At 30.4% G+C, this 11,347-nt stretch overlaps 2 protein-coding genes across 2 annotated transcripts; both read right to left on the bottom strand.

Moving 5' to 3' along the window:
• Positions 1 to 1,530: 1,530 nt before the first annotated feature.
• On the bottom strand, positions 1,531 to 3,647 carry LOC107005338 (heavy metal-associated isoprenylated plant protein 30-like). Its single transcript, XM_015203904.2, has 3 exons — positions 3,541 to 3,647; positions 2,547 to 2,622; positions 1,531 to 1,853 (listed from the first exon to the last, which is right to left on the bottom strand). Exons 1-3 carry the CDS (start codon positions 3,568 to 3,570, stop codon positions 1,531 to 1,533), a joined length of 429 nt encoding a protein of 142 aa, XP_015059390.1. The 5' UTR covers positions 3,571 to 3,647.
• Positions 3,648 to 7,543: 3,896 nt separating this feature from the next.
• Positions 7,544 to 11,134, bottom strand: LOC107005337 (soluble inorganic pyrophosphatase PPA1). The gene is made up of 9 exons (XM_015203903.2): positions 10,988 to 11,134; positions 10,026 to 10,172; positions 9,898 to 9,926; positions 8,902 to 8,967; positions 8,459 to 8,566; positions 8,296 to 8,361; positions 8,093 to 8,213; positions 7,924 to 8,005; positions 7,544 to 7,840 (listed from the first exon to the last, which is right to left on the bottom strand). Exons 2-9 carry the CDS (start codon positions 10,150 to 10,152, stop codon positions 7,798 to 7,800), a joined length of 642 nt encoding a protein of 213 aa, XP_015059389.1. The 5' UTR covers positions 10,153 to 10,172; positions 10,988 to 11,134; the 3' UTR covers positions 7,544 to 7,797.
• Between the last annotated feature and the right edge of the window lie 213 nt (positions 11,135 to 11,347).

Here is an 11,347-nt window from a genome sequence, read left to right on the forward strand (position 1 = left end):
GAGACCCCCTCGACGGCCCGTCGTGTCCATGACGGTCCGTCGTGGGTTCCGTCGACTCACACAGTTTTTCCAGAAATAAAATCTGCTGCTCAAAACGACTAAACAGGTCGTTACATTTTTTAATGTATTCGAACTGCATATTAATGAATCTGAGTAAGTATTTAATGTATCCAAACTACATATTATGTGTCCGAGTTAGTTTTTAATGTATCTGAGCCACAAATTAAAATATCGAGCCAGTATTTAACGTATATGATCTATATATTATGTATCGAGCTAATTTTTAATGTATCCAAGCTATATAGCTAATAATTCGTATTGATTTGTAGCTGGCAAGTGTTTTGGTTTTCTACGTACGATATAGAATTGAATAAATAAATGGTGAAAGGCATGTGAAATAATTTCCTTTTTTTCAGTCTAGAATTTGTTATCCTATAAATTATAATCAATAAAATATCACTTGCTTAGAAATTTTAGGGATATCAATTTTTAGTGAATTTTTGTTGATAAGTTTTTATCAAGATTGAAGCCTAAAATCAAAATATACGATAGTTGGCTTAATTTGCTATCAAACTAGTGTTTTTATTTAACTTGAAAACTAAGCTTTAAATGTTAGCGAGAAGACTTTCAACTATTAAAAAAATTATTGTTGTCTTGTTAGGTTTTTTACTGATAAATTTAGTTAAATGATTTTATGGATAAAAAAAATTATATTTAAGTATTTTATTGATACAAAATAAAATAGTAATTTTACTAGATAAATTTTTAAAGTTAAAATTGAGATATTAACTCGAATTTAAATGATCTTTTTGTCCTTCTAAGTTCCAAACTCATTATGGAAGAGCACTAGCCTATGATAGGGGCATTCTGATTTTTCGATTGTGAAAAGGTGTGCATAGAATACCTAATCAAACTAATTCGATTTGATTTTTTTAACATCGATTCAGTATTTTTAAAATGATTTTTTTTATGCGAATGAAAAAGAAAATAAGAACAATATAAAAGTATCAAACACTTACAAAATTTAAATTAAAGTTGTCGTGAAGTGATAAGTATTCTTTCATCCTTAATCAAGAGGTCTCAGATTCGAGCCTCCTTGAATACAAATTATCTTTGTTAGGAAGCGCTCTACCCTCTAAATGTGGGTACCGGACACCAGGAACTTATCGTGCTTGAAATATCATATTTGTCTTTGTCATGTGCCTCCATAGTGCTCGAGAAAAACAAGGACGTAGATGGATTCCTCTACTACGGTACGTCGATAAATTTCAATTTTCTTTTAATATTTTTCCCGGTATTTATGCTCACCCTTAGTCTTTGAATATCTATTTTTGTTTTACAATGTATATAATTAACACATGCAACATATTAACATGCATTTGGTTAATTAAGTCTTGTATAACATACAAAAAAAAAAAAACTTGGATTATTATACATAGAAACCCTAGACTTTCATTATTTTTATTGAAATTGACAACATAATATAATACCAAGATTATAATTTAATGAACATACATTTTTTTTTATATATTACATGATAGAACAAGAATATACATTATCATCATTAAACAAATTGCTAACTTTGTCATCTCCTCTTTGAGTTATAGGCAAAGTACCATACTTATCAGTAGCATTGTAACCATGTCTCCAATAATTATAACTTTCTTTGTACTCTATTGTTGTATCTTTGAAATAATTATTTGATGATGTGAAATATAGTGGTGGATTTGGGTATGGCCAAAATTCTGCCCTTTTGCCTGATCTTCTCACTGCTTTTAGCACTTTTTTTCTATCGACGTATCCTATTACCGTCACCTTTTCCATCTCTACATCGATCTCTGCTGAATCTACCCCTGGTATTTATACATTATATGTCGAACAAAATTATTGATTTATCGCGAAATATTCGATGTAATATATGTTGTGGCGAAATTAATTTATTGTTGTGAACAAAATTTGTGATGGACATGTCATAATTTTGTTAGGGGTAATGTGATTATGTGAATCATAATACTTTAGTTCAATTGTAGTTAAGGAAATTGTAGAATACTTATGATAGAATTTGATACGAAGGAGTTGCTCGGATAGTAAGCATCTTTCACTTTCAATTTTTAAGATTCTGAATTCGAGTCAATTGAAAAAACAAAAAGAAAAATGAGGGTTTCTCTTTTTTTGGTTTTCCACACATTAGAGCCCTGATTAAATCCGAATCATGCTCTGCAGCGCTCCCAACAGGATTTTCTCCGTGCCCAAGGCTCGAACCGATACCCTAAATATGGAGAAAATCCTATTGGGAGCTCCTTGACGTACTACTATAATGGAACTCTTTACTATAAGAGCGGGGAGAACTATAGTTTCACTTGTGAATTTGATAAAATTCAATAACTTTAATTAAAATCTTAAGATGATTTTAAAATTTTAGTAAGATGTCTTGATATATGTTATATGAAAAGTTAGAACTAAAAAGTTATTAAAAAAATATATTCTTTTCAATGAAAAAAAAAAGATAAATAAATTAAAACGAAAATCGTATAATCTTTGCATACCTCTAAGTTTGAGGACAGCGTCTTTGACAACTCTCTCACAACCAGGGCAACACATCCTTACTTTGAGTTCCACAGTCTGTAAAATAAATCACGATTTAATAATTCTCACAATTATCCTTTGTTTTCTAAATTTTTCATACTCTATTTCATCTCAAATTATTTGTTCTTATTTCACATTTAAGGTTTTAAAATTATGGTTTCAAATTTACTTTTGCTTCAATTAATCTAAGTAAATTATACTCCATCCACTATAACAAATAAAAAGGATAAATATTTTATTTTTATTATAGGAACGTTATAAATACTAAGTTCAGATGAACCGATGCTATAAAACAACATCCGCCTAACATGGTCTTAAGGATAGTCATGTGATCAACATATTCATTTTAGCGTTAATTAAAGTCTAAAAACATAAGTGTAAATAATTTTTCGTAGTATCAATTCACTTAAATAATATTTATAGGTAAGCGTAATCTTTAAAATAAGACAAGTTATATCAGAAGAAATTACTTGATTCGATCAGTCATTATGAAGATTTTTCGATTTGCATCAAAAGGATAATAAAAGTAGTAGTGAGATTTTGCTATCCGAATAACCACTGATCTTCATCTATCATTTATAGTTTTTTTATTTTTTTTTGAAGACTTTGAGATATATTTCAGAGCTAGATATTTATGCTATCAGGTTTTGAGAACTTTTATTTGTTGCTCTTATCGGTTTTGACCTAAACTTCTCTTTGGAAGTCTCATATATGTAATTTCTTTCGGCTTACACATTATTTTGTGATTCTCGGTGTGTCTGTCTTCATGACCTCGACTTTTGAATCGTGACAGAACAGGTAAAGATATACATATAACTTTAAAACTTTTTCCATTATTCTAAAGATGCATCTTTACAATAATAAAGTTGGCTAGTAAATTCAGATGAAATCATTTCCAGGTTGAACTGATGATGAAAAGGTGGAGAAAAGATTAAAGGAAGAAGAAAGTGAAACCTGCAAAGAAAGTGGTCGACCCCTAGGCATGTTGTTGTTGTTGATGATGATGGCTTTATTAGGGTTGTCTTAATTGATGATGATATTTGTAAAGCAAAGAGATCTAAATAGACTTTACATTTGTAATAAGGTTGCTTGACTATATATATATAGATTCACAATGACATATGTAACTCATTAAAAAGGGAGGAGACTTATTATAGAAGACTTCAATGTGAATATCAAAACATCGGACGAGAAACTCTAAGAAAAAAGATATGTAGTTTATAAGGTATGTTTTCTCATGATTAAGTCCTAAAAATGAAGAAAATTTTATTGGAAGTGTAGTTTCTAAAATTGCCCCTACAACGTAAAATACAAATTTAATTAGGTTCTAATATAGATATCGGACGTCAGATGAGGCACTAATAAAAATGACAGAAATATTAAAGTAATTTTTACTAAGTATGTTTTCTCACTTCATTAAAAATTGTGTTTTGTTGTAATAATTAACGGCAATAGGTTAATTAATGTCGAATATGTTTTTTTAGGCAATTACTACTGGCAATTATATTCTAGCACTTTTGTAAAATGTTCCTGAAATCTATTTTAAAGTGCATAATTTTTTGTCGCTAAAAAGCTATTTTTATTGTAGTACTTATCTAATGAAATAAACAGATAATCACTTATTTAACATGATATTTACAACAGTCAGGCATAATATGTTGTTTAAGAAATATATTCGAACTTTGATCGAAATTACTGTAACAATACCAAACTTTGGAAATTACCTTTTACCCCCTTGCACTATTTAATAATGTATTCTAAAGGTATATATATGCCTATGTCTATGTGGACATCATAAATATTGCATCATTATAAATAGTGATGAGTCAACGCGAGACCACATATACCTTTAAATTACATTAGTAAATAGTGCAAGGGGATAAAACATTCTCTATAAAGTTTGATATCATAACAACAATTTCGATCAAAGTTGAAGTATTTTTTAGACCCTTTTATTTTTTTAAAAAAAATCATATTAAAGAAAAATCAGTTTCACACGTAATAACGTGTTGAAGAAATAAATTAATTAAATTAAGAGTATACTTTTGCTACCCAAAGAATTAAGGCATCTCTCCCCTATGTTCCAATCCTCTTGATTAGCACATCAATTAAGCAAGCAAAAAATGTGCACTTATCAAAAAATATAGGCAATCTTTTTCACTTTTACTAATTTTCCAATTGATTATTGGCATGTGGGTCTTTTTATTTAATATTCTACTTTGTTGTATGAAAAAAAACACTTTTATTTCATGGAATGGCATCTAAAAACTTGAAGCATGGGGTCAAGCCAAATGGCTGCTGACACTGAAAAGTAAAAAGGAATATCAAAGACATAGGAAAATGAGATAGGCTAAAGAAAGTACAAATTAAAGGCCCTTTTAAATTGTATTTGATGTCTAATAAGTTGTGGACAATGCACCTATTTTTATTGGTATAAAATTAAATAAGTAGGTATGCATATCTTATATGGCATAATATATATGCGATGTCACGTAGAACACGAGTTAAAATTGTCATGTAGAATGAATATGTTTATTCTTTCAATTTTATACAAATTTAGATGTTTAACTTGTGCATATACAAAGTTCAAGATCATAATTGTCAGTTAAAACCAAGTTAAGGCTATTATGTCTCTAATATATGAATTAGAGCCCTAATTCATTTGAATTAGCATCGTGTAGGACTTATTTTAAAAAACAATTTATTACAAAAAAAATAGTATGATATGTAACTATGTCTTTAATTTGATATCTACTAGTACCTACGCTCACCAATTTTGAATATAGATAAGTCTACACTTATACGCATATATAAGATTAAACGAGTAGACGCACACATTCTACGTGATATTCTACTTCACAATTCATGTAAGACGTTATGTAAAATACATATATTTACTTATTCAATTTTCTGTAAATCTAAAAGTGTTTTTTTATACACAGCTAAAGTTAAAGCATATAAATGTTAATTGAAGCAGATTAGATAACATATTTATTCGTTATATCAAAATAATAATTATATCTAAAGTATAAATTTAAAATTTTAATTAAAAATGAAAGGAATCATATTCATTTAAGTACAATAGTTTTTTAATGCAAAGGAAACAAAATATTCCAAATATCTCCTTTTCATTTTGATCTGATCATCATCTCACTTAAGCTTATTTATTTTTTAATTTTATTATATGATACGAAGAATGCATCATTATCAAAGGTTTTATTCCCTACCTCTCAATTTTCTCCCTCCTTTTCATCTCATGACACACACTATTTTGTCTTTGATTCCTTTTAAAAAAGAAAATGAATTTTCGCAAATATTTATTATAATAAATTTAATTATGCTTTATATATTTATAGTATATATATTTATGGATTGTAGTTAAAGTTTAAGATGTCTTGTTTGTATAATTTTTAAGTATGTCTGTATAATTAAGTTATTTTTGTATAAATTAGAAATAACGAATTTATACCAACACAAACATCTGAACTTTAAACAGTTATTACACAAAAGTTATACAAATTATATTACACAAATTTTAATTATACAAATTGGTGAACTATATAAACTCGATACACCAGTCCGCGTAATTATCACTGAATATTGGTCGTGAATAATAATTAACTAAAACTATAACTATGATAACTAAATACATTATATTATATTATAAATATCTATTTAAGAATTCCAAACTTCCTAAAAATGAATAAACTCTTTAATTATTTAAAAATTGAAAAATGTTATAAATACATTATATTATATTATAAATATCTATTTAAGAATTCCAAACTTCTTGAATAAGAGTCCATTTGGATTGACTTAAAAGAGTAGTTTTTAAGTCAAAAATAAAAAGTCAGACTGAAATGATTTTAAAGCCAAAAATTAAAAAAATAGGGAAAACTTACTTTCGATTTCTGATTTTAAGTAATTTTTAACCTTGTCAAACACTTCGTAACTTATTAAGTCCTTTTTGACTTATTTTAAATTATTTATATATTCATCAAACACATCCTTAAGTCAAAAACTGACTTAAAAGTAGGTTTGACCGACTTTTAAACAAATCCAAACGTGCTCTAAGTTACTATCAAGTAAGTAGTTTATAGGGAAAATTACGCAACAAAGCTAACTTACACTATTTAACTACTCATCACAGCTATCGTTTGCTATAATTACCACTCGCCACTAACATTATATATTAATTATGTGGGTTGACTTCGAGTTTGTATAATTAGTCACGTTTGTATATGTATAATTTGTCAGAATATACAAATATATATGTATAATATACAATTATTTAACCTATATATGTATACAATTCACCTCTCTCCCACTCTCTACCCTCTCTCGCTCGCCTCTCTCCTCCCCCTAATCTCTCTCGCCTCCCTCCTCACTCTCCTAGTCTCGCTCGCCCTATATACAAATGTATATGTATAATATGCAATGATATACATATACAATTCACCTCTCTCCAACTCTCTGCCTCTCTCGCTTGCCTCTCTCCTCCCTCTCCCAATCTCGCTTGCCACATATCAAATACATATATATAATATACAATTATCTAACCGATATACATATACATTTCACCTTTCTCCAACTCTTTTACCCCTCTCTCGCCTCTCTCCTCCATATAACATGTAACTACGGATTATAATTATCAAATTATAGCAATAGAGAGTAATTAGACTATTTTTAAGTAGCTATATGTGAAAGTTTCCCTAGTTTATATTGACTAACTTATAAGCAACTTTTTGAAACACATTGCAATGCTTTGTGAGGCTTGCAATCTAATGAGGTTTTCAATAATAATAGATGTATTTTCAAGATGATCTCATGTGTATAGATTATCATTCGCAACTTGAATTTTGTAAAATTATTGACACAAATAACAAGATTAAATGTTCAAAATTTCAGATTAAAAAGTATATTTTCGAAGCTTTTGATCACTAGTAGTATATATATATTGATCGAAAATACAGAAAATAACAAATACCAATAGTGAATTAATGTCAACATACTTAAAACAGTACAACTTGAGAGCAGCAATGGATAAACCCTTGCTAAATCATAACATCATACATCACAAAAATTCAACAAAGAGATAATAAGAGTACAAAAAACACAATATGATGGCAAATCATTAAGATAACTTGTCACAGTCTTCATTTCAAATTGTACCTATAGATATTCTGTTTATATGTCATGTCCCATTGTACCTTACTTCCTCAAGCTGTGTAATATGTATTCAGCATACAGATCCCTGCACAAACATAACGACCATGCAACCGATAAGTTACTATTATAATACATGAGAATGTGCGTGGACAATTAGTTATATCATACATGGAGTACTGAATGGCATCGACAGCAGTACTTGGAGGCAGAAAATCGTCAACAGCAACGTCTTTGTTTTCATTCTTCTTGTCTGAAGACGAGTTAAGAATTTCCTTTTTTCTACAGATTCATTATCTAAGGGAGTTGTTATAATTAATAGATAAATTTAGAAGGATACAGTCTTCAAAAAAGCGGCGAATTTCAGCAAGGCGGTGAGGGGGGAGCTGCTTTATATCAGTGTAGTGGCGATATTCTGGATCGTCAGCACACACTGCTATGATCTTGTCATCTTTCTCTCCCTGAATTGAGGAAGAAAACATTGTAATTAAACGTCTCGTTTACAAAGAGCTGGAAGTAACTGTTTGGATAAAAAATAGGAACCTGATCAATCATAGGCATCAGGCCTATCGCCCTAGCTCGAAGGAAACAACCTGGAAGGACAGGTTCCTGTTGAAAAAGTTAAAAGCCGATTACTGTTACAATCAGTCCTATTGAGGTAGTCAACAATCGCAGTTACGCCTGTATTGTACATTCATTTACCTACCTGCATGAGGACTAGTACATCCATTGGGTCATTATCTTCACAGAGTGTTCGGGGAATGAAACCATAGTTCTGAGGGTAAACCACTGAAGAATATAGGATGCGATCAACCTGGTCATACATGGAAAAGGCTTAGAGTGAAGGGTGATTCACAGTGCTGCTATCGGGAAACAATTATTTGACCAAAGTCAAGGTTACACTACACCAAAAATGATCTTTAGCAGCAACTAATACGGCAATAGCTTAATTGCCGCAAAGTATGTTTCTTTAGGGGCCTAAAGCCGGTGAAAGCTTTAACATTCTTTGTTAAATGTACATATTTATTGCCGCTAAAAGTTGTTTTTGTTGTAGTGTTAGCAAGTAATAGTAACCTCACTCTATAGATTAAGCATAGCGCGAGATACTCATAGCTTAAAGTTGTCTTAATTTAGATCATTGCATCATACCTTAATAAGACCGGTTTTCTTGTCCAGCTCATATTTGACTTTGCTTCCTTTTGAAATCTCAATGACCTGCATGAACGCATTGTGGCGATCACAATAACACCAACTTAGTGTTTCCACACAAACAGATAATATAGTAATAAACCCTTTCTCATTTTTGTAGATCTATTTACATGAATGACTTTACGGTCGCAATAAACCAAAATCCTCCACAATCAAGATAAATGAAGAAAAGGACTGAAGAAGCTCTCAACTGTCATTTTTCTCGGGATATATGGAAACATATATGCAGCTTATGTGCAGGAGATAGTAGGATAATTGCATACAATGATCTTTTAGTTCTTCACAGTTTTTCCTCTAATACCGATAGTATGTCCCATTGGAATAGTAATAGCTAGTGTCTCAACTATAGAAGATCATTTTTTTATAGAGAAATTTCAAGACTGGCTCTCCATTCGACATCTGGAAAAGATGACTTTAATAAGTAATAACTGATGAAACAGATTAATTGATCTGGATGAAAACAGTACGTTAGACTTCGTCAATTCACTACAAGAATCAACTTCAGTAAAGATTATAGCGCCCCTCTTTTTGTTTTTGTTCAAGGGATTTTCAGACTTATTTTCGTGCTTTGCTGTTTATTTTAATAATGTACTTAGTTACCAGTTCATAAATAAATTAAGTAGGAGTTTGGAACATTTAATGATACATCAGAGGTGCACATATATTTAGCTGAATTGGAAGGAAAATTGCGGTAATTCCAGTTTTCTTTTTCTATATTGATAGTTTTTGCATTATGCATAAAAGATATTAATCCTTTCATCATTTCATCAAATGAGTGATACGAAACTTTCCTATTAGAGACAGATATCGAAGATTACACTCTGCAAGTCATGATTCTAGTTAATTTCCCAACTTAAAAGAAGAATTAAAGTGGCCAAGCTGGGGATATTCCAATTAGCTGCATATTAGTTGAACTTAAGGATTTAGTATACTTACAACATTGAAAACGCTTGGAGCTTCAGGTCCTACAAAATAAAAGAAGCAAAACCGGAAATGATCAGACACAACTGCGAAATTTGCGTATTTCAGAATGATGAAAAATGTAGTGCGTGCCAGCTCGATACCTATCTCAAGGTCGTGCCAAGGATGAGCAGCAACAGACCTCCTGGATATAGATGATAGGATCCTCTCATTCAAACGAGGGGCACGTCTTTGTGGAGACAGATCATCACCGCCATCTTCGTTGCTCATCTTTACAATTTCTGGTAAACCTGAAAGAAAGAAAACGGACAACAGATCTTTAGAAAATGTATGCATATGTAAGATGTAACTATAACAAGATCATACTCATTCAGAACCCACACGCTTTAGATTCTGAATTTTCAGATGGTCACTCAACTAAAAGTCAAAGTTGAGCGACTCTCTATGCAAAAAACTCGTACTTGAATGATCATCTGAGATATTATCTCATTAGACGCATTGATATAATGTGAAGCCGAATGTATATTCTATTCGAAATAGTACTATCAAGCGCTACTTATCGCAATAACAAATCCCCAAAATGTAAAGTAAATGAACTTATGTTTGATTGAGTTTACATATTGCAAAGCAGTTGAAACTAGAAAACTCCTATTAGCTGCAACATGTAGAAAAAATTGGGAATTAGGGCCATATGGAGGAAAACATTTTCTCATGTTCGATTGGTCAAAATATTCCTAATTTTCCGTGAAAAACATTTTCCTTCCTACTGATCACACCATAGATCAAAACAAATTTTCCAAAGCACAGCAGGTAAGAAAAAAATGTGCAGAGATGATAAATGCAAAACTGGAAAAATAAAAAATGGTGAAATCTACAGTTTTTTCCTACTATTGGACTACAGTATTACAAATCAGATCGGATTAACCAATTGACTCCATTATTCTTAGGTTAAACTATATCAGATTTATTTTAAAAAAAAAAAAAAAACTTATACAGATCATTAGTACTGATAATCACGATTTTCTAACTAAATCGAAGCATAAATCAAGTGTAGACAATGAATCTGATCAATATTTTCAATCAAATGGAGCTGAGCTAAGCGTACCTTTGGTTTGAACGGAAGAAGACTGAGAGAGAGAAAAAAAAAATGGTGAAATGAAAAGGTTATTTCATTAGAAAAAGTGTGTGTATATATATAAGTAAAGTTAGAGAGATGGTGGTAGAAAACATGTTGATGTCCGATTCTTTTTCCTTGAACCTTTCAACATTTCATTCAATGCTTCTTTTTTCCCACTATCTCTCATCGTTGCTTTTTCCATTAGTTTGTGTGAGTATATTGACAAAATATTTTTATTTTTAAATTTTTTATTCGGGATTTGATTATCAAGTTGAAATTAGATTAATTCGAATTCACGTCAAACATGACCTATTTGAAGGTAATGCTTGTATTTTCTAGTTGATTTGT

Source organism: Solanum pennellii, chromosome 12 (genome assembly GCF_001406875.1).
Source record: "Solanum pennellii chromosome 12, SPENNV200".
Lineage (NCBI taxonomy): Eukaryota > Viridiplantae > Streptophyta > Magnoliopsida > Solanales > Solanaceae > Solanum > Solanum pennellii.

What these genes read in the sequence shown, in the direction of transcription:
- LOC107005337 (XM_015203903.2), bottom strand. Translation starts at nt 10,152, where the DNA reads ATGAGCAACGAAGATGGCGGTGATGATCTGTCTCCACAAAGACGTGCC. An exon ending in ATGTACTAGTCCTCATGCAG is followed by an intron (nt 8,362 to 8,458) that starts GTAGGTAAATGA and finishes CTTTTTCAACAG; the next exon opens with GAACCTGTCCTTCCAGGTTG. An exon ending in GATGCCATTCAGTACTCCAT is followed by an intron (nt 7,841 to 7,923) that starts GTATGATATAAC and finishes ATGTTTGTGCAG; the next exon opens with GGATCTGTATGCTGAATACA.
- LOC107005338 (XM_015203904.2), bottom strand. Translation starts at nt 3,570, where the DNA reads ATGCCTAGGGGTCGACCACTTTCTTTGCAG. An exon ending in GTCGACCACTTTCTTTGCAG is followed by an intron (nt 2,623 to 3,540) that starts GTTTCACTTTCT and finishes TTTATTTTACAG; the next exon opens with ACTGTGGAACTCAAAGTAAG. An exon ending in CGCTGTCCTCAAACTTAGAG is followed by an intron (nt 1,854 to 2,546) that starts GTATGCAAAGAT and finishes TATAAATACCAG; the next exon opens with GGGTAGATTCAGCAGAGATC.